The 21717-nt window shown below is 50.2% G+C and overlaps 1 protein-coding gene across 2 annotated transcripts; it reads left to right on the top strand.

Annotated features, from left to right (window-relative positions):
* The first annotated feature begins 5645 nt into the window (after positions 1-5645).
* GRM6 (glutamate metabotropic receptor 6) lies at positions 5646-20328 on the top strand. Of its 2 annotated transcripts, XM_045195893.2 has the most exons (12): positions 5646-5797; positions 6405-6437; positions 6734-7258; positions 9725-9941; positions 10212-10347; positions 10939-11093; positions 12359-12499; positions 12601-12801; positions 14121-14266; positions 14350-14973; positions 17315-17626; positions 18319-20328. In XM_045195893.2, the coding sequence occupies exons 1-12, from the start codon at positions 5795-5797 to the stop codon at positions 18514-18516; spliced, it is 2691 nt and encodes an 896-aa protein (XP_045051828.1). In that variant the 5' UTR covers positions 5646-5794; the 3' UTR covers positions 18517-20328. The 2 variants fall into 2 exon arrangements, with proteins under 2 accessions (XP_045051828.1, XP_045051829.1); XM_045195894.2 differs by lacking the exon at positions 12601-12801.
* Positions 20329-21717: the final 1389 nt, after the last annotated feature.

Here is a 21717-nt window from a genome sequence, read left to right as displayed (position 1 = left end):
ATGCATTTCTAAACACTGGGATTTACTTTGCATGTTTGTGAACACTATATAAAATAAAATCACAGTGTATGTAGTCAACAATATGTAAGATTATTCTGTCATTATGTATAGTTTGGGTTCACTTACCTTTCCATATAATATTACATTCAATTGCATGAGTATAACAAAAGTTATTTATTCATTCTACTGTTAATGTACTTTTGATTTAATTTTTTCTTTCTAATGAATTATGATACTTTGAATATTCTTGTTCATACACCTATGCATTTATTTCTCCAGGGAATATATCTAGGAGTAAAATTGCTGAGAAATACTGCATGTGTATCTTCAACTTTAGTCGTAATGAAAGTTTTAGTTATGCAAAACTGTGTTCCTGGCGATTATACTAGCTTATTCTTTTACTAGTAGTGTATGAGAATTCCTATTATTCCCCATCTGCATTAACACGTGCAATTTTCAGTTACCAGTGGAACTTCTCTGCTCATTATGGTTTTAATTTAAATTTCTCTAATTTTCAATGAGATTGAGTATCTTTTCATATGATTAATATTTTGATATCCTCTTTTGTGAAATGACTATCAAATTTTTTGCCCATTTTTAATGTGTAATTTGTCTTTTTATAACTGATGAATAGAAGTTCTGTCTACATTCTAGATACTAGTTCTTTGTAGGTTATATCTTACTCTGTGGCTTACCTTTTCACTCTCTTTTTGTAGTCTTTTCCCCTAGTTTTATTTTCTGGAGAAAATAATGTAATGAACCCACATAAACCTATCATGTAGCTTCAACAATCATCAACATTTTATTCTTCTTATCTTGTGATAGATAAAGCTCCTCATTTTAAAGTTGTTAAATCATAGTTTTCTTCTTTTATTGTTAGTATTTTTGTGTTCATTTTAACACATCTTTCTCTAAGGTCATGAAATGCTATCATGTACAATCCTTTACCTGCTTTATTGGTTTGCGTTTCCCATTCACTGCTGCATGTGGAATTGGTCTCGGCATGTGGAGTGAGGTAGGATTCAGGTTCCATTCGTTTATGTGCGGACAGCTCAGCAGCACTGCTGTTTGCTCCCCTACCCCTCAATTTTCCAGCAGCCTTTGGCAGGCCCTCCAGACCTCAACTTAGACCTACTAGTTGAGGTTCCTGACCTAAGTTGATATGACGAGTGGAGATTCCACTCTTTCAGCCCCCTGTGGCTTGTTTCCATGCCTGCCATGACCCTGAGCTTGGCTCTGGGGGTTGCCTGTGACTGTTTTCATGCCACATCAGCAAAGCTGAAGAGTTATGGCCAACACTGTATGGTCTGCAAAGCCCAAAATATTTACTTTCTGGCTTGTATTAGTTTTCTACTGCTGGTATAACAAATTGCCACAAACTTAGTTATTTAGGACAAAAAACATTATTTTCTTACAAAGTTCTGAAATTCACTGGTGGATGTCAAGATGCCGGCAGGACTGAGTCCCCTTTGGGGGTGCTAGAGGACAAGCCATTTCCCTGCCTATTCCAGGTTTCAGAGCTGTGTCTTCAACTTGTGGCTCATTTCTGCATCTGCAAAGCAAGAATTTAGCATCTTCAAGTCTCTCCCTGCGTCCATCTTCACATCACCTTCTCTCTTATAAGGACCCTATGATTACACAGGGCCCACCAGGATAATCCAGGACCATCTGTCCATCTCAAAAGCCTTAATTTAATTACATCTGCAAAGTCCCATTTGCCACAGGTCCTGGGGGTTAGAACTTGAACAGATGTTGGGAAGGGGCATTATCCAGCCTACCACATTGCCCTTTAAGAAAATGTTTTCTGCTGTGACAGTACCTTGACACTGTGTGTATTATGGAGAAATTTCCATGATATCGAAGTTTTCTGAATTTAAAAAAGTTTTCTAACCCCTGTCTGGGAAAACTTCTCTAAGATTCATTCTATGGCCCTATCTGCTTTGATTTCTCTAAGTTTGAAGAAAATGTGTATTCTGGTTAAAGACTTTGCCATTAAAAATACAATTGGGCAGTAACCCTGAACTAGGAATTCTCTGATATTAAGTAAATAAAAATTTTAAATGAAGAGTTTTTTAAGTATATCTGACACCTGGAAGGCAGACTAAACCACCACCTTATAAATGAATCTTTGGTGCATTTAAACATGTTTCAAAATTCTTCCTTTATCAAAACTATGAACCCAAATGTTTATGTTCATATTGATCTTCAAATCAATAAAGATCATACAGAGTGACATAATAAAAACTGACAATTTTATACAGTATCACACATTTGGCTTATTTGTCTAGTGGCCTGTGCATTTTTACTTAGAGCAAGATTCAGATTTGATCAAATTACTTTAAGTTTTTCCTTTTGAAAACACCCCCTCTCCACTTATATAATGTCATAAGGAGGCAAAACTGTGCCCTGTGTAACTTAGGGAGAGAGACATATTTTAATACAAGTTCCAAGGGTTTCTGTGTGTCACTCTCATCTAAGCTTGCATAACCAAATGAGTGTCAGGGTGTTGCAACAGCTGTTTTCAATTAAACTTCATATTTCAGTAGCTACAATGCTCTGTATTTGGTGGTCAGTGGAGAGGAGCAGGCCCTACCTATCCAGGTTGTTCTGGGGGTGCCAGAGTGCCCAGGATCAAACTCTCTGCTCAGCTGGACAGGAACAGACCAAGTCTATGCTCAGCATCTGCTCTTGACCACCAGTCACTTCATAACCAATGTGATCAGTTATTATTGTCTGAAAGCAAAGGCCGCGCAGCCCTGGGCAAAAGCTCATTTGCAAAGTCTTTACCTGGTGTTATAGGCTGGTTTGTGTGCTGAAGTGCAACCCCCAAAGCCTCAGAATGTTACTTTATTTGGAGACAGGGTCTTTCCAGAGATAATCAATGTCAAATGAGGTCACTAGGGTGGTCCAAAGTCCAATATGAGTGGTGGCCTTGTAAGAAGAGGAGACTTGGATGCAGACATGTGGAGACAGGGAAGACCATGTGGAGACACAGGGAGAAGACAGCCATCCACAAGTTAAGAAGAGAGACCTGGAAGAAATTCTTCCCTCACAGAAGTTGTCTCCAGAAGGAGTCACATCTGCCAACACTTTGATTTTTGACTTCTAGGCTCCAGCGCTATGAAATAGTGAGCATCTCTGTCTCAGCCTCCCAGTCAGGGGCTCACACTGATTCAGACATGTGCTGGGAGACACTTGCTTCCAAAGTTGGTATCCTTAGGAACCAAAAACCTACATGTTCAAAATAAATAAGTTGCAGGCTTCCAGTGACTGGTGGGTGGGGCATGCTGGCCCATGGATGTGATGAGCTGGCCCTTGGGGGCCAGTAGCCAACAGGAAGCGTGGAGGAAGGTGATGCTGGGGCTTAGCGATATCTGCTCCCTGTGGTGCACCCTGTTGCTATAGAGACAGACTGCTGCCTTTGGGATCAGTGGAGGCTCCTTTTCAGTGGAGAATGAAGGGCCTGGTGAGGGGCTGGCGTGTCAGGGAAGCAGCAGAGTGGCAGGCTCCTTAAGGCGCACATGCCTTGTATTTGTCCTCCATGCAGGATGTTCAGGGAGGGGTGAGAGGAACATTCTCAGGCACAGATGCCATGCTTTTGAACATCACCAGGCCAGACACCATGACATGTGCACCATTTCTCTCAGCAAACTGCCCCAGATGGAATGCATTTACAGGCGCTTATAAGCTCACCATTAAATAAACACAAGATCATACAGTTTTCAATTAATTGTGTAATAAATATCACGTAATTGTTAAGTTAGGGGGGCAAGTGTAAAAATATATTTAACATCCAGCTCTGATTAGAAATGTAGAAAGCGTACTTACAATTTAATCGAACCTTGTCCACTGAAATAGAGCTGAAATCCTGGACTCAGCAGTAAAGGTCATTGAGTTTTTGACCTCAGATTGTCTGAGCAGCCCCACATCCCTTGTGCTGTGTGGCCTCTGAGAAGTGGCCATCCCTCTCTGCCTCAGTTGTCTCATCAGTGCCAGGTGAACAATGAGCATTTGCTACAGCATGGGGATGAATTAATTGTGATAATTTTTCTTCCTTCCTCAAGCCTTGTTTCTTGGCCTCTGTTCTGCCTGCTCTCCCACCCTTCCTCTACTTCCTTGGCCACCCCCACCCAGCAGCCTCTCTTTGCTCAACCTCCTGGCTGAGGCTTAGGGACATCAAGGGCTCCGTCCTCACCCTCTGGCCACACCCTGTGCACAGGTGAGTTCATTTGCCTGAGACTATCCATCCCACACACCTGCTGTTGCTGCCTCAGCTTCATCTCCAGGCCTGGCCTCTTCCCTCAATTCCACACTCACGAATCCAACCCTAAGTTTGACATATGCCTTCAAATCTCAAATAGGATTCTTGTCTTTCCTGTGTCCCAAATCAAACTCTTGGCTTCTGTTCTTCATGGTTCTGCTCTATCTAGGTCCTGGCCCTCACATTCTCAGGGATGCTGCCCCTCCTCCCAGGTGTCTGTGCTACCGTGCCTTGTTCTCCCTCAACTCACAGCTAGTTCTTCCCACATCAGGGGACCACCCACTTCTCTCGCTTTCACCTCCAGCATTTGGGTCAGACCCTCTCACCTGCCTCTTGCACCTTGGTGAAGGCTTTTGCCCCAGCTCACTGATGGTCCATCCTCACTCCAGAGTCACAGGGATGCTCTGATCTTATGAGTTAGAACCTGCTTTGTGATGTCAGCTGTGGCCCTGTCTGACCAGTCCTGAGCCGCGAAGGGCTGTAAGGGGCTGTGTGAGCCCAGCTGCCAGCCCACCCACCTCAAATGCCAGGTTTGCAGTTACTATATTTTGCCATGTATAATGTGCACTTTTTTGCTCAAATTTTTGAGGGGAAAATAAGGATGTGCATTATACATGAGCAGCACTAATTCTGTATCTATATAAACCTTTTAATTATTTTATTTATGTGTATGCTTTAAAAGGGTAACTCTAGAGAGCAATAACAATATCCATATGCAAAATAATGCCCTGGAATATGATAATTGGTTTTGTTTCTAAATATAAATAAATACAAATTGAATTTAAAAATTAAAAGATTTTTTCCTGAGAGTTTGGGCCAAAAACGTGGGTGTGCTTTATACTCAGCAAAATACAGTAAGTGCCCCATTCTTCCCAACTTGTAAAATGGGTACAGCCATGCTAGACCCAGGCCTCTGCCAGGGAGAGGTGCCTGGACAGCTTTGGGAGCAGGGACTGTAAGTATTGGTAGAAGAGAGAAGGGTGATGTGGCTTTTACTTACTCCCACTGCCAGCTTTGACCAAATCCCTGTGTCACCCTAATCCACCCTGTCTAATGGAGCCCAAGCCAGCTCAGGCCCCAAAGGACAAGCCTGCTAATCCCTGGGGCTGGGAGCTCACCACCTGGCTCCAGCATGCCCTTCGCTCTCAGGGCCTCAGAAAGCCAAATCCAGGGCCTCAGGTAAAACGGTAAAAGTATCTTTAGACCAAGTCCCTTTCACCTTTAGCCCAAAACAATGAGATAGGGAAAGTCAGGTACAGAGAGCCTCATACAGTGTGACCCACTGCTTCAGACTCCGGAGCCCAGGATGGCTATTAAAGGACCAGAAGAGCAAGTCCTTAGGGCTCCCTCAAGAGCTGCAGGAGGAGGACTGATCAATAGGGCAAGCTGGCCTGTCCCCTCCTTCCATTGGAGGTATGTGGGCTGGTGGTTTCACACTGACCTGGGAGCAAATCCTGATGCTGACACACCCCAACCATGTGACCTTGGGTGGATCACTTAAGTACTTGAAGTGTCTATTTCCTCATCTGCAAAATGGTAAGAGTCTCTTCTATGCAAGGTCGTTGTGGGTGGTTAAGCAGAGTCCTTGCTAATATTAAAGGTCAGCCTCCCCTTGGTCGCTTCCTGCCCAGCCCTGTTCTCCCTCTTCCTGTTCAGGTCCACGCAGCTCACTCAGCCTGGGCTCCTTTCTCCTTCAACTCATGGGTTTACTGCAAGGTTTTGCAAGGAGAAAGTTGGGAAGTGCCTTAGGCAGCTGGAGCCAGGAAACGGGGGGCCAGGAAAGACGGGAAGAGAGAGAGAAAAGGATAAATGAGAGACAAAGAAATAAAGAAAAATTGTCAGAGAGACACAGAAAGAAGAAAGAGAAGGGAGAGAGAGAAAAGTAGAGACAGAGATGGGGAGAGAAACAGACCGAGAGAGAGAAGAGCAGTGGTGTGTAAGAGACAACCCGAGATCAGACACACATCCAAAGACAGAACAGGAGCAGACCCAGGGAGTATAGAGAGAGAGGGAAAGATGTGGAGCCAGTTCTGCGCATACCCCAGCTCCAGCCTGAGGGGCTGGGGCGGGTCTCTGCTCTCAGGGCAGCCTCTCAGCCCTCCCCACAATCCTTAAATCCTCTCCTGCTTTGCGTCTGTCACAGCTGCGTCCTGACCCGACACACCGGCTGGGACAGGTGAGCATGGGACAGAGGGGCGTCTGGGTGTGTCCTAGGGATGGGCCCCAGGCAAAGCAGACCAGGATGGTCGGGAAGGGGAAGGGCTGGGACCTGAGTGATAAGATTCAGTGGGTGTTGAGAGCCGGAGAGGGGAGTGGAGGAAGGGGAGGAAGGGTGTCCGAATAGGCTCAGCCAACATTTATTGCGCCATTTCTTTCTCCCTAGGCCCCGGGGCTCGCATTTCCCCAGTTCTCCCTGCCAGGCGCTCAGAGCGTTCTTCGGTTCTGTACTCTCCGTTCCCTCTCCTTCCGCAGACCGGCGAGCGCATGGCCGGGCCGCGGAGCATCTTGGAGCCAGCACTGCTGGCGCTACTGGCGCCGGTGCTGGTGCTGCTGCTGGCGTGGGCAGACGCAGTGGGCGCCGCGGGTTCCGTGCGCCTGGCGGGCAGCCTCACGCTGGGCGGCCTGTTCCCAGTGCATGCGCGGGGGGCGGCCGGCAGGCCGTGCGGGCTGCTGAAGAAGGAACAGGGAGTGCACCGGCTGGAGGCCATGCTGTACGCGCTAGACCGCGTCAATGCTGACCCCACACTGCTGCCCGGCGTGCGCCTGGGCGCCCGGCTGCTGGACACCTGCTCACGGGACACGTATGCACTGGAGCAGGCACTGAGCTTCGTACAGGCGCTGATCCGAGGCCGCGGGGACGGCGACGAGGCAGCCTTGCGCTGCCCTGGTGGCGTCCCCCCGCTGCACGCCGCGCCCCCCGAGCGTGTGGTAGCTGTCGTGGGCGCCTCGGCCAGCTCCGTTTCCATCATGGTCGCCAACGTGCTGCGCCTATTTGCGGTGAGGGCTGCGGACCGAGTTCAGTGTCCAGCCCCTCTGTCCTGTCCTCGCCCTTGAAGTGACTGGGGTCTAGTCTTGCAGAAATCCCTCCAATTCACAAACAGCTGTTGCAAAGAAATCCTGTGGGTCGGGCCAGATGCCAGCCTGAGCCAGGTCCACCCTGAGTCAGACCCACCCCAGAACCGCACACAGCCCTCTGTGTGAATGAGAAGCCGACCTCCTGGGCTGACAGCCGATGGAACGAGCAGGGTGCACTGGACTTTAGACCCCACTTGGCTGCTTATTCCGGTGTCCTAGTTTGGGGCACACCTTGCACAACCGTGCATGGAGTTCCTGACCCTGGACCCTGTGGAGAGCTCTGGGTGACCAGGAACAAGTTTCTCCTGGCACCAAGGCCCTCCTCCCGGTGGAACAACTGGGACAAGTTCCTGGCTGCTCTGGGAGTGAATAGGCCTGCAAGGACTTGTACCTACCTCCTCATCTTTTTTGATCATCATTCAAATTCGATTTCAAATGCCTGTCTCTAAAGTTCACTTATAGGATGGCAGTGGGGTCCCCTTTCTAGAGTCCTCACCTGCAGCACCCCGCCCGGTCCCAGAGGCTCAGACAGGCCCCACCGAGCCCTTCTCCCTTGGGAACTGTCTTCTGCTGAAGGCAGCACCTCCATTGCAATCTGAGGGGCAGTGATTTGGGGAGCTGTCAGAATCGGGGATTAGGGAGCCTTTGGCGTTAGAGCTGGGGGTTTCTGTCCATTAACTGGAGTATTGCTGACCCTGTCTGAGAAGAGAGGAAGGCTTTGCTTCCATCAGGGTCTGGCCCAGCAAGAGACTTCTGTGTCTTGAGTTTCTCTGATTATCCCGGGAGTGTACTCTGTATCAACTCTATGGCACTAGATGAGGCTTTTCTCTGGGCCCTCTTCTGTCATCTGCACCCACTTAATCCCTCTCACCCCAGCTTCTGCTGGATGAGAGCTTTGGTGCAGAGAATACAGGAGCACCTTCTAGTTGGCACAGAGAGAGGTTGGGGGGGGGGGAAGGGGGGGCAGGAGTTGCCTCACCAGCCCCATTTGTGCGCTTTGTCTCCTTCCCTGCCTGGAGCTCCAGTTTCTGTCTTTCTGTCTCTGGGTTGAGTGCAGCATCTCAAACTCCAGGACCTTCAGGGTCCACATGGGGACTGTAACTGAATGAGCAGGACCCTGTGAGCCCTTGGCCCACTGCTGCCAGCCCAGCCAGGACTGAGGCGGTGCTGCACCCTGAGATTTTAGACACTGGCTATGAATTTAAACATTAAAAAAATAAAGACTAGTGCACAAAGCACAATCATGGGCCCCGTTTGGCTCCCTGGGGGCTGCTTTGCAATTCCTGGTCCAGTAGCAAAGATAAAGAGTTTCTGAGTTCACTTCTCAACCACATCCTGTGCTCCCAGTTTTAAACCACTTTCCCTAAGGACAGTCAACCTGGAAGGCTTTTCTGAAAATTAAACCAAAGGATCGAGAGTGCCCAGAACAAGCACAGTGTCTACTAGTTGCACTGCAGCAAGCAGGCCCTTCTCTGCCTCATTTTCTCTGATTTCCCCTCTTTCTTTGTCTTTCTTGTTTTTCCCTTTATCTCTCCCTCCTTCCTTCCTTCTTCCCTCACTCCTTCCCTCTTCCTCCCGCTCCGCCTTCCCCTTTCCATAGGTTTTCACCCTCTGCATTTTCTTTCTATCCTGCTTCAAACAACCCTGTCTTCCCTAGACCAGCCCAGCTTCATCCTTCCAGAACATTCCCCCTCTCTAAGCTTCACCCAGCTCCCACTTGATATTTCCCTTGTGACTATGTCTTTCTTGAACATGGTTCTGATGTGCCCTTTCATCTGCTAGCTTCCCTCCCCTTGGCTCCTCACCTCTGTCACCACCCATTCCATTCCCTCCCATGCTGCCTGCCTTCTCCTGGGTCAGCTCAGCTCCTCAGTCCCTGCCACAGTTGCTCTCTTGCACGCAGACAAACCCAGGTCCAAATAGGCCCCTCCCTGAGGCTAGACACAGCCTTGAATCACATGTCCCTTCCCTGCTCCCCTGTCTGATCTGCCCTCCTAGGGCTGCCCCCACCCACACAGACTGCCCCTTTGTGTGAGATAGGAAAGGGTCTCCCCATGGGCTGACAAGGATGTCCCTTTCCAGGGCAGACTCATCCTGGGCCTCGAGCTGGACTGGCTGCAGGCTGACGTGCTCCCCCACTGCTCCTCTACAGTGACATGCCCTGCACAACTGGATGTGGGGCTCTGCCCTAGACCCTCATATGTGCCCTACTCATCAGACCCAGTCACAGGGAGCAGGTCTCTCCCCACACCACTGGCCACTCCCACTGGTGCTCAGGTCCCCACCCCAAACCCTTCGTGACCCCACCTGCATCCTGGACACTCATTACCTTCCTTTCTGGGATCACTGACTCCCTATCCACAGCTCAGGTGTCCTTTCTCCTTCTAGATCCCCCAGATCAGCTATGCCTCCACAGCCCCTGAGCTCAGCGACTCCACACGCTACGACTTCTTCTCCCGTGTGGTGCCCCCTGATTCCTACCAAGCCCAGGCCATGGTGGACATTGTGCAGGCGTTGGGATGGAACTACGTGTCCACACTGGCCTCTGAAGGCAACTATGGCGAGAGCGGGGTTGAGGCCTTTATGCAGATCTCCCGAGAGGCTGGTGAGCTGGGGCAGGAGGGTCGGAGGCACCAAAGAGCCTACACAGGGTTGAGCCAGGGGCCATGAGAAGGGGGCACTGGTCTGTGGTGGGGAGCTTGGATGGTGTCTTCTATGGGTACGAGCCCCTTTCCTTGGGATGCCTCAGCCCTGCCTCATGGCCTGGCAGGAGAGGCCCAGGCCCCTGAGGATCACACTACACAGTCATGCACAGTGGCAACCCAGGGGGTGGGTGGGATGGACAAGAGCTGACTTTGGCATCCCGGACACCCAGGCGGGGTCTGTATAGCACAGTCCATCAAGATTCCCAGAGAACCAAAGCCAGGAGAATTCAACAAGGTGATCAGGCGACTCATGGAGACGCCAAACGCCCGGGGCATCATCATCTTTGCCAGCGAAGACGACATCAGGTGGGACAGGCGGCACCTCAGCCACTGTTCTTCAGAGGCTCTCCCTGAAGGCCCTGCCTTGTCTTCTCCCACACTCCCCTGTACCTCCTCCCTTCCTCCCCTCCCCCCTCTCTTGCTTCCCCTCCCTGCACACTGTCCCTGCTGCCATCTCTGCCTGGTGCCCCAGAAATGAGCCAGGCCTGGTTTGGGTGGGGGAGCTCCAAGTCCAGCCGGGGGAACACACAAGAATACATGCCTGTTTTTATAATTCACAGTGGGGGAGACCTGTGGGCAGATCTAAGTGCAGAAAATGAGCATCAGGGAAGGAACCCCGGGGGCAGAGGCAGCAGGAGGCTCTGCAAGAGGAGGAGGCCCTCCTTCCAGGCAGTGTGAAATGGGTTACAGTGCACAGAACAAGAGGGCAAGCCTGGGCCAGGGCCTGGCTGGACACCTGACCATCCAAGAAGCCCAGGGCAAGGGTCCTAAACACCCCACACACCATTCTCCATGATAAATGGGGGTCTGATGAGTGATGTGGAATTTGATGAATGGAGAAAGGTCCACTGGAGGAAGATCTAAGGTCTTTACTGAGCCCATTCCTGCTCCCACCAGGAGGGTCCTAGAGGCTGCACGCCAGGCCAGCCTGACAGGCCACTTCCTGTGGGTCGGCTCAGACAGCTGGGGAGCCAAGGCCTCCCCCATCCAGAACCTGGAGGATGTGGCTATGGGGGCCATCACCATCCTGCCCAAAAGAGCCTCCATCAATGGTGAGTGCAGGGGTGCCCTCCTACACCTCATCCTCCCACCCCATCCTTCCCCACCGTTCCTCTTGGGGCACTCATTTCCCCCATCAGTAAAACCACACTGTGGTCCAGATCCCTGCTAAGAGTCCCAGGTTCTCTGACCCTGAGATTTCGTCAATACATCCCTCCAAGCAGTGCTTGAATGAGCTGGCAAATAAGGGAGAGCACGCCCACTGTACAGGGGGGAGAATTGTTAGTTAGTGTGTGTTTTTTTGCTTTGTTTTATTTTTTAATTCAACACACATATTCCTCATCCTGGCAAGGGCACTGTGATTTCAGGGTGAGAGTGGGAGGGAGAGAAACCAAGGATGTGGGACACACCTCCCAGTTGCTCCAAGTAATAAGGTCTCCCCTTCCCTTACCTCTCCCACCATCCCACCTGTGACTGTCTGGAAGAATCCAGCAGGGTGTTCACTTTACAACAACTTGATGAGGGACTTCAGGGCTATCTGTAAAGCTGGGCCTCAGGCTTGGCCACTATGAGGAAGGCGATGGTGTAGACGAGGAAGATGCCAGCAAGCAGTGTGTAGCTGAGTCCACAGCCGATGGACTCAGGCCATGAGGCAGGGCTGAGGCCTCCAAAGGAAAGGGGCTCCTACCCATACAAGACACCATCCAGGCTCAGCTGAGTCCTCAGCATGATGGGTGTGTTGTTGTGCTGCAGGAAGGTAGCCATGCTGGTGGCAGTGGCCAAGATGCCCAGCTCTGCCAGGAGAAGGAGCAGCTGAGCCATACACTCACCCTCATACTCTTTTTTTCCCCCTTAGAATGAATTCAGTCGCAAGTGGCGAACTAGACTGAGAGTAGTTTTAGCAGTAAAAGCATCTCATCACAAGACAAGACTTCAGGTTTGAGGCAGTGAGTCAGTGATGGTCTCAAAGCCCTGAGCTCTGTCGCCTCTTCTGTTTCACCACCCTTGGTGGCTGCTATGTGTCTCCATGATTGTGGCAGCCTATTTACAACATGGCTGCTGAAGCTCCACCCATTACATGCTGGCAGTAGCATCCTAACTGGGAAAGAAGGTGCACATAAAAGTCTTTCATGTAGTGAGGCTCTCAGTTTAAATCAGGATGCAAATTCTACCCTGGAAGCCCCAGAGGTCTTTGAACTCATGGGCCAGAAGTTGGTCACATGACCATTCCCAGCTGCAAAGTGAGCAAGTGGTGAAGGGGACACAGGAGAACCATGACTGGCTCAGATGGTGGCCACCCTTCTGCCCCTCCTGTCAGGATTTGACCAGTACTTCATGACGCGCTCCCTGGAGAACAATCGCCGGAACATCTGGTTTGCAGAGTTCTGGGAAGAGAATTTTAACTGCAAACTGACCAGCTCAGGTATCCAGTCAGACAACTCCACGCGCAAATGCACAGGTAAGAGCTGCCCAGGGAGGCCAGAGAGGCAAGGGAGAAGGTGGGAGGCCAGGTTGGGCATTGGAGGCCAGGCACACTTCCTCTGGGCATCCCTAGGACAGGTGAGGAACGCATCGGCCGAGACTCTGGCTACGAGCAGGAGGGGAAGGTGCAGTTTGTGATTGACGCGGTGTATGCCATTGCCCACGCCCTGCACAGCATGCACCAGGCGCTCTGTCCTGGGCACAGAGGCCTGTGCCCGGCGATGGAGCCCACAGACGGGCGGACACTGCTGCAGTATATTCGGGCAGTCCACTTCAATGGTGAGTGGTGCCAGAGCCCCTATGTGAGTCCCTTGAAATGGATTTCTCGGTGGGACCTGGGATGAGTCAGAATCAAAGGGATGGGAGAGGCAGTGTAATATAGGGAGCAGCTGGGCCTGATAGCTGGGGACTTGAGCCAAGTTCTGGAGACCATTTTTTAACACTCCTCCTTCCTCAGGGCCCCTACCCCCTGCCCCAACTTGAAAAATGCAGGGGTTGGAGAAGTTCTCTGTGATTCCTTCTGCCTGGAACCCTCAGCAGGTCACACACAACTCTCACCCCCATTGTGCAGAGCTCAGAGGCTTCTGGTTTCTTGGAGCAGTGCAGATGGTGGAGAGGCACTGCCTGTGAAGTGGGCATGCTGCCAGCCCAGCTGGGCCCCATACTGCCTGAGCACAAGGCAGAAGTCTGATGCAGAGGGCCTGGCACATGGTTAGTGTTTCTGAAAAGACCCAGATGGATGTGGCTGTGCTCATGGCTTGTGGGGAGAGATACGCTTCACATACAATTGCTATCCTTTAGAAAATTTAAACTTTATTCTTCCACTACATATTGAGCACCTTTTCTCTACCAAGCTCTCTGCTAAACAGCACAACTGCATTTCACTCCAGACTAGCTCCGTAAGCTGGAAGAACAAGCTTCTAAAAGAAATAAAGCTGATTGTTCAAATTAGTACGAATTTCATGCCAACACTCAGATTTTTGGGCAAGTCTGAGCTCATCCTTTCGGGCAAGTCTGAGCTCATCCTTTCACCTGGATGGTTAAGCTTTCTTTTTTCTTTTTAATTGTGCAAACATACACATAGCGTAATACAGTATATTCACCATCTTAACTACTTCTAAGTGTGCAGTTTAGTTGTGTACATTGCTGTGCAACCATCTCCAGGACATTCTTCATTCATGTGGTGAATATGCTGCGAAGAACATGGGTGAGCAAGTATCACTTGGACTTCCTGCATTCCATTCCTTTGAGTTTATACATGGAAGTGGAATTGTTGGATCACATCGTAATCCTGCTTAGTGTTTTGAGACCACCATACTGTTTTCCACAGTGAGTGTAGTTTTACGTTCCTACCAGCAGTGCATAGGGTTTCCGTTTCTCTGCATCCTGGCTGATCCTTGACACTTTCACCGTGGCTGTCCTCATGGGCAGGAGTGGTCTCTCACTGTGGTTTTGACTGGCATTTCCCTGATGATGCTGAGCATCTTTGAGTGTGCTTGGTTAGCTCTTCCTTTATCCTGGCGGGGCCTTGGGCCTCTCCAGGAGGCCTCCTGGGACGGGCGGGTGAACAGCGTGAGGATGCCAGGCTCTCCTTCCAGGCAGCGCGGGAACCCCAGTCATGTTCAACGAGAATGGGGATGCGCCCGGGAGATATGACATCTTCCAGTACCAGGTGGCCAACGGCAGTGTGGGCAGCAGTGGCTACCAGGCGGTGGGCCAGTGGGCAGAGATGCTCCAACTAGATGTGAGTGGCCTGGGCTGAGCTCCAGGGGCGGGAGGCGGCCCACCAGACCGGGCGGGCTCTCAACCCCTGTGTCCGGGTTGCAGGTGGATGCCCTGCAGTGGGCGGAAGACTCCCAGGAGGTTCCGCCGTCCCAGTGCAGCCTGCCCTGCCGGCCGGGTGAGCGGAAGAAGATGGTGAAGGGCGTGCCCTGCTGCTGGCACTGCGAGGCCTGCGATGGGTACAGCTTCCAGGCTGATGAGTTCACGTGCGAGGCCTGCCCGGGGCACATGCGGCCCACGCGCAACCGCACGGGCTGCCGTCTGACGCCTGTGGTACGCCTCACCTGGGCCTCGCCCTGGGCCGCCCCGCCACTGCTCCTGGCGGCACTGGGCATTGGGGCCACTTCCGCGGTAGTGGCCGCCTTCATTAGGCACAATGACACGCCCATCGTGCGCGCCTCGGGCCGCGAGCTCAGCTACGTGCTGCTCGCTGGCATCTTCCTGGTCTACGCTATCACCTTCCTCATGGTGGCTGAGCCTGGGGTGGCCGTCTGCGCCGCCCGGAGGCTCCTCCTTGGCCTGGGCACCACCCTCAGCTACTCGGCCCTGTTTACCAAGACCAACCGCATCTACCGCATCTTCGAGCAGGGGAAGCGCTCAGTCACGCCCCCGCCCTTCATCAGCCCCACCTCGCAGCTTGTCATCACCTTCAGCCTCACCTCCGTGCAGGTGGGTCCCCAGGCTCCCAAGGTGTGAGGGCAGATGGACCCTGACCTCCACTCAGCCACTCTTCTATTTTGGAAATACATAGTATATGCAGCCTCAGGAGATAAAGCCCTAGTGGTCTCCTGGAAGGAGGATTCCGGTAAGAACAGCCAGCCATTCCTCCACTTCTCCTGGAAGAAAAATGGGTCAGAAGGTGGGAGCGGCAACATAGGAATTAGTTTCATAAACTGAGCATGCTCTTCCACAAATTGGTTCCCATATACACATAGAGCATAGAGATATCTGATGAATTTTCCACAAGCAAAGAATCTGTTTCCAGGGAGGGAGTTCCAGGGAGGCCTGGGGAGAGGATGTGGCCCTGGTGACGTGGCCGTGGCATGGCATATACTGTTCATGAATGGCCAGATTTCACCATGTGTGTGCAACAAAAGCAGAGTGCCTCTGGGTCTTCATCTAAAACAGCAGTACCACAGTTTTGGATGTGAGTCTGTGGTCTGGGAAGCCCTGGGTGTTTTCTGTGCAAAGGGTGCTAAGAGAAAGGTGTGTGACATTGTGTGACACTGAAGAACCAGCCCAGTTCACAGGGCCAGTGGACAGCATGCTCTCCACTCCAAGTGATCCAGCCTACCTGCCCACCCAGTGGTGCATGGACAACATTCATTCCCACCCACAGGCCTCCATGCATGTCATTCACAGCTGGAAGATGCTTCCTGTATATGCAGGGCATGCACTTCCTCTATCACAGCCAAAATCTCAGTGCCCAACTCAACCAGAAAAGGCATCTCATGCCTCCCTGCCTGAAATCCCCACATGCACCTTACCCCAGCACCCCAGAGAGATGCTTAGACTACATTCAGTGCCCCTCAGGCTCACCTAGGGACTTCTCACTTTATGCCCTCATTTCCAGAAACCTTGGACCATTTCTAAGAGGCACACTTGAAACTTCACTAGATTATTTACCAAAATGATGGGTGTACAATGGTCCCCCACTGTTGTTTCAATTAGCCTCGCCTTCATGGCAGGTGCAGCAGATGGTGGCAACAGTATCTTCTGCGACTGCCTGCTCCTACACTTCAATCATTTCCTGTTAGTTACATGTGTTGGATCCTAATTCTTTATCAACTACAGGCGTTTCAAAATCGCTGTGGTACATTTTGGTTGCTTCTCCTGCACATCATAGGTCTTGAGTTTTAGTTGTCCATGGGAAACTTTGTTCCCCTATCTGGAGCCTCACTCTAAGAAATCCTCCATGCTGCCTTCCCAGACAGTGGGCGGCATGACATTTTATTAGTCCCTTGTTCATGAAGTGGCTACCTTTGGGAGAATCACAAAAAGGTGTTCCTTCTGGTCATACACATTATTATAAAGCACCCCTTCCCCTAGATCACACAGCCCTGCTCCAGGTGCACAGCCCCACCTGCCCCCCCCCCCGACACCCTTCCCCCAAATCTGGTGCACTCCTATGGGGAATGACCTGCATAGACAGGTGGCAGCCCTTCCAGGGCCCTGACTTCATACAGGTGTTTTCTTTCCTGCTCCCAGCTTCCCTTGGCTCAAGGTCATGTCCCCGTCACTGAGGGAATTCAAACTCCATCTCCTCACTGTTAGGACCTGTGTCTTCCTTCCTCTGATGACCTCCCACTACCTGGCACACCCTCCTCACCCTCTCTCAATGCTCCCTGAGGGGCCTGTTCACTGGGGCTGCACGGTGCATTCACATGTGGTTTCATCGTGTCCCGTGTGACAGTTCTCTGGATCTGAAGAAGGAATGGGATCCTTGGGAACTACATTTGCTTTGTTGCTCTATGGGAACGAGCTAGTGTTTCAGGTTCACAGAGTGAAGGTGAGGCTGCCCCACTGGTGGCTGTAAGGACAGACCATCTCTGCTGGGCCTGGCCCTTAATCAGTGGTTCAGGCACTTCTCCCCTGCGTGCTGGCGTCATGTTCTTGCAATGGATTGTGAGGATTCCTGTTCTGTAGTTGGAGAAGACGTATTTAGGGTCACAACTCCAGATTCTGCCTTCAGTAACGGCACCTGGAGGGCTCAGTAAACACTACTGGTAAAGAGTGGAATACAGCAAGGGGACGTCTAAGGGCCCCTCCCCAGCCAGTCCTGATGCTGCCAGCATATACCTCCACTGCAGCCTCGTCTCTGCAGTGTAACGTGTCTCAGGCTTTCCCCTGGGTACCCCCTCCTGCAAGGCCCTCTCTTCTCCAGTGCAGCTCTCTCAGACCTAAGCATCCCCCCCAGTAGGTCAGGGGCCTCCAGGGGACCCTAACTTGCCAGAGACCTCAGTTGGTGGGCAGTCTGAGTATGTCCCTGACATGACATTGTCTCCTGTAGGTGGTGGGAGTGATTGTGTGGCTGGGAGCCCAGCCCCCACATAGCGTGATCGACTATGAGGAGCAGCGGACGGTGGACCCAGAGCAAGCCAGAGGGGTGCTCAAGTGCGACATGTCGGATCTGTCTCTCATTGGCTGCCTGGGCTACAGCCTCTTGCTCATGGTCACGTGCACAGTGTATGCCATCAAGGCCCGTGGTGTGCCTGAGACCTTCAACGAGGCGAAGCCCATTGGCTTCACCATGTACACCACCTGCATCATCTGGCTGGCTTTTGTGCCTATCTTCTTTGGCACTGCCCAGTCAGCTGAAAAGGTAATTTCATTCTCCCCTTGGTTTTGCTTCCTCATTTGTTTCCTGCCTGTTCATGGAAGGGAAGGGCTTGATTGTCCCAAGAGCTGGGCCACACACAGGAATGATTGCCTGGTTGCTTGATGCATTCCTGTACTTAAATACGCATTCACTTGTTTGTCTTTCCCGTTGCCCTCTGTTCATTCATTCATCTACGCTTCTAATCATCCATCAACTTTTCATTCAATTAATTCTTCATATACTTTCTATCTGCTGATCCTTTCATCTATTGGCCCACTTGCTTGATCATTATTCACTCATCTATTCATGTGTATAGTAGAACACTTGTTTACTCATACATGCGTTTGTCCACTTGCTCCTTTATTCAGTCTCAGTTTGTTCATTCATTTGTACATGTGAAAACATGTCCATTCATTCATGAACATCCTCTAGCCCTTTTAGGCATGTGGACCATTTCCACAGGTGTCACTCTTTCTCATTGGAACCCTCTTCCCTCAGCCACTGGCCCACCAGAGCCATGTCACTCACCCTCCTTCCCACCTACACTGGAGACGCCCATGACTAGCATTTCTTCATGACGCAGGGCCTTGGCTTATGTAGTTGTCCTTTTCTAAGTGCTCATCCCCAGGCTGTGTAAGGGTGGGGGTGGGGGAGAACAGGGCTTAGTCCCACCTGGTCCCTTTTCCGTGGCTCAGATCTACATCCAAACAACCACACTGACTGTGTCCTTGAGCCTGAGCGCGTCAGTGTCCCTCGGCATGCTCTATGTACCCAAAACCTACATCATCTTGTTCCACCCGGAGCAGAACGTGCAGAAGCGGAAGCGGAGCCTCAAAGCAACCTCCACAGTGGTAGCCCCACCCAAGGGTGAGGACACAGAGGCCCCCAAGTAGTGAGGGGGTGAAGAAGATGGTCGCTCCCTCTCTCTCCTTTTCTTTCCTCTGCATCACAGTGGGAACTAGGAAGAGTGACTCAGAGGAGACCTCCCAGGAGGCCACGCCCAGCAGGGTTACGCTAGCTCTAGAAGACCTAGACCATATGCCAATTTTATCCCTGCTTTTCTGTGCATGTTGGCTGGTAGCCTATTTCCTCGCTGCAGACTAGACTTTCTACTCACAGTGGGAAATGGCCACACAGAGGCTTCTGCTTCTGGAGGGGACTTAACTTATACCCTCTGGTTTGAAGCTGAGATGTTGCAGTGTGAGTGAGATTTTCATCCCTTGATCAGCCACCAGAACTTAGCCACTGGGCCATGTGGGAGACTGTGTGGACCTCTGACTGACATATGGGCTGGAGTTGGGGAGCAGCAATTTCCACAAGAGCAGATCCTGGGTCTGTCTGCTAGACTGAGCCACTTGGGCTTGGCACAGAGGGGTAAGCCTTGGGTGAGGGCCCTGTGAGAGAAGATGGGTCTGTCGGGGACAGGTGAGAGCAGAGGGGCCATGTGCATGCCCCCCACACACACACAAAATTACTTGTGTACGGGTATTTTCCTTGGAATCTTGTCCCCTGGGACCTGAGGGTGTCACACTGATTACAGCTTTTTTTCCTTTCCCATCTGTACTCCCTTAACCCTAAGAAAGTCAGATGCACCAGTGTGGTGTGAGAATAAATGAACAAGGGCACATTTGCCCTCCTCTGATGCCTGTCAGGGCTTGTGCTGGGAGTTCCAGGGTGGGGCCAGTTATAGGGACAGTTGTGTCCACGGTGAGGATTAATTCAATTAGATAATATAGGATGGCTCTAAAAACTCATTCCCCAATATGTTCTGGGATGTCCCCTTTGCAAGGCAAGTGTAGGCACTGGGAGAAAGATGCTCACACTACAGATGCATGGATGTTTATTTTCCAATAATTTTTCTTTTTACAAAAAGCTTGGTTTAAGTGATGGGATTTTTTAAGTATGTTTTATTGATTATGCTATTACCATTGTCCCAATTTTTCCTCCTTTACCCCCCTCTTACTGGTACCCCCTCTTCCTTCAGCAACCCCCCTTAGTTCATGTCCATGGGTTGTTCATATAAATTCTTTGGCTTCTCCATATCCCATGCTATTCTTAACCTCCCCCTGTCTGTTTGGTACCTACCAATTATGCTTCTTATTCCCTGTACCTTTTCCCCCACTCTTCCCCCTCTCCCTCCCCACTGATAATCCTCCATGTGATCTCTATTTCTGTGATTCTGTTCCTGTTCTAGTTGCTTGCTTAGTTTCTGTTTGCTTTTATGTTTTAGGTTCAGTTTTTCATAGTTGTGAGTTTGTTGTCATTTTAATGTTCATAGTTTTGGTTTTCTTCTTTTTCTTAAATAAGTCCCTTTAACATTTCATATAATAAAGGCTTGATAATGATGAACTCCTTTAGCTTTACCTTATCTGGGAAGTACTTTATCTGCCCTTCCATTCTAAATGATAGCTTTGCTGGATAGAGTGATTTTGTTTGTGGGTCCTTGCTTTTCACCAGTTGGAGTACTTGCCAGCACCTTCTTGCCTGCAAAGTTTCTTTTGAGAAATCAGCTGATAGTCTTATGGGAACTCCTTTCTAGGTAACTGTCTCCGTTTCTCTGGCTGCTTTTAAGATTCTCTCCTTATCTTTAACCTTGGGTAATTTAATTATGATGTGGCTCAGTGGATTGAGTGCTAGCCTGCAAACCAAAGGGTCACCGGTTCAATTCCCAGTCTAGGGCACACGCCTGGGTGTGGGCCAGGACCACAGTGGCGGGGGGGGGGCGGGGGGGTTGAGAGTCAACCACACTTTGATGTTTTTCTTCCTCTCTTTCTACCTCCCTTTCCCTCTCTAAAAATAAATGAATAAAATCTTTTAAAAAAATAGTTATGATGTGTCTTGGTGTGGTTCTCTTTGGGTCCAACTTGTTTGGGACTCTCTGTGCTTCCTGGACTGTATGTCTATTACCTTCACTAAATTAGGGAAGTTTTCTTTCAATATTTTTTTCAAATAAGTTTTCAATTTCTTTCTTTTCCTCTTCTTCTGGCATCCCTATGATTCGGATGTTGGCACATTTGGAGATGTCCCAGAGTCTTATTCTCTCTTAAAAAAAAAATTTTTTTTTGTTTCTTCATTCTGTTCTGGTTGAATGTTTATTTCTTCCTTATGTTCCAAATTATTGATTTTAACCCCAGCTTCTTTCCCTTCACTGTTGGTTCCCTGTGGATTTTTCTTTATTTCACTTTGTGTAGCCTTCATTTCTTCCCTTATGCTTCTGCCATACTCAAAGAGATCTCTAAGCATCCTTATCACCAGTGTTTTAAATTCTGAATCTGATAGGTTACAGAGTCGGTTACTTCCATTTTGTTTAGTTCTTTTACTGAGGTTTTGTTCTATTCTTTCATTTAAGCCATTCTTCTTTGTCTCCTCAATTTGACAGCCTCCCTGTGTTTGTTTCTATGTATTAGGTAGAGCTGCTTTGACTCTCTGATTTAGCACACCTGTTACATTGTATGGGGTAGAGCCTTAGGTATTCACCAGGATGGGGCAACCACTTCACTGATTTGTGGCTTCGTATGTGGGAGAAGGGTCAGAAAGGGGGCATTGTCACTGCCTGACTGCTGGAGGCTTATTTGGCACTCATTCCACTTCCAGTCACTTATGCAACTGTTGCCCCTCTATTTGTTGCCCTGGGGTGGTTCCCAGGGTGGGTGGGTTTGTGTACATTCTACGACCCCACAGGTCCTTTAAACAGACTCTCCTGAGAGATTGGCAGTTCCTTCTGCCACCCTAACCCCCAATGGTTTTTACAGCCAGGAGTTATGAGGCTTTATATTCCCAGCCCAGAACCCTGGGCTGTGCAGTCTGGCCTAGGGCTTGCTCCCCAGATATTCCTAATGTGGGACTACCCGTTCTGCTGGCTGTCACCACCACCTGGTTGCCACCACACCATGTCCTTTCCATCCTGGCTCCACTCCTCCTACTCATCTGGATGAATATGGCTTCTTTAAGTCGTTGGTTGTCAGACTTCCATACAGTTTGATTTTCTGGCAGTTCTGGGTGTTTTCTGTTTTGAGGTTAATTGTGAACCTTCTTATGGTTGTGTGAGGAAGCAAAGCATATCTGCCTATACCTCCATCTTGGCCAGAAGTCCC

Source organism: Desmodus rotundus, chromosome 9, assembly GCF_022682495.2.
Source record: "Desmodus rotundus isolate HL8 chromosome 9, HLdesRot8A.1, whole genome shotgun sequence".
Classification (NCBI taxonomy): Eukaryota; Metazoa; Chordata; class Mammalia; order Chiroptera; family Phyllostomidae; genus Desmodus; species Desmodus rotundus.
Note: the sequence above shows the minus strand (reverse complement) of the source record. Positions and strands in the feature narration are given on the sequence as shown.

What these genes read in the sequence shown, in the direction of transcription:
- GRM6 (XM_045195893.2), top strand. An exon ending in ACGTGCTGCGCCTATTTGCG is followed by an intron (nt 7,259 to 9,724) that starts GTGAGGGCTGCG and finishes TTCTCCTTCTAG; the next exon opens with ATCCCCCAGATCAGCTATGC. An exon ending in CTGCCCAGTCAGCTGAAAAG is followed by an intron (nt 17,627 to 18,318) that starts GTAATTTCATTC and finishes TCCGTGGCTCAG; the next exon opens with ATCTACATCCAAACAACCAC.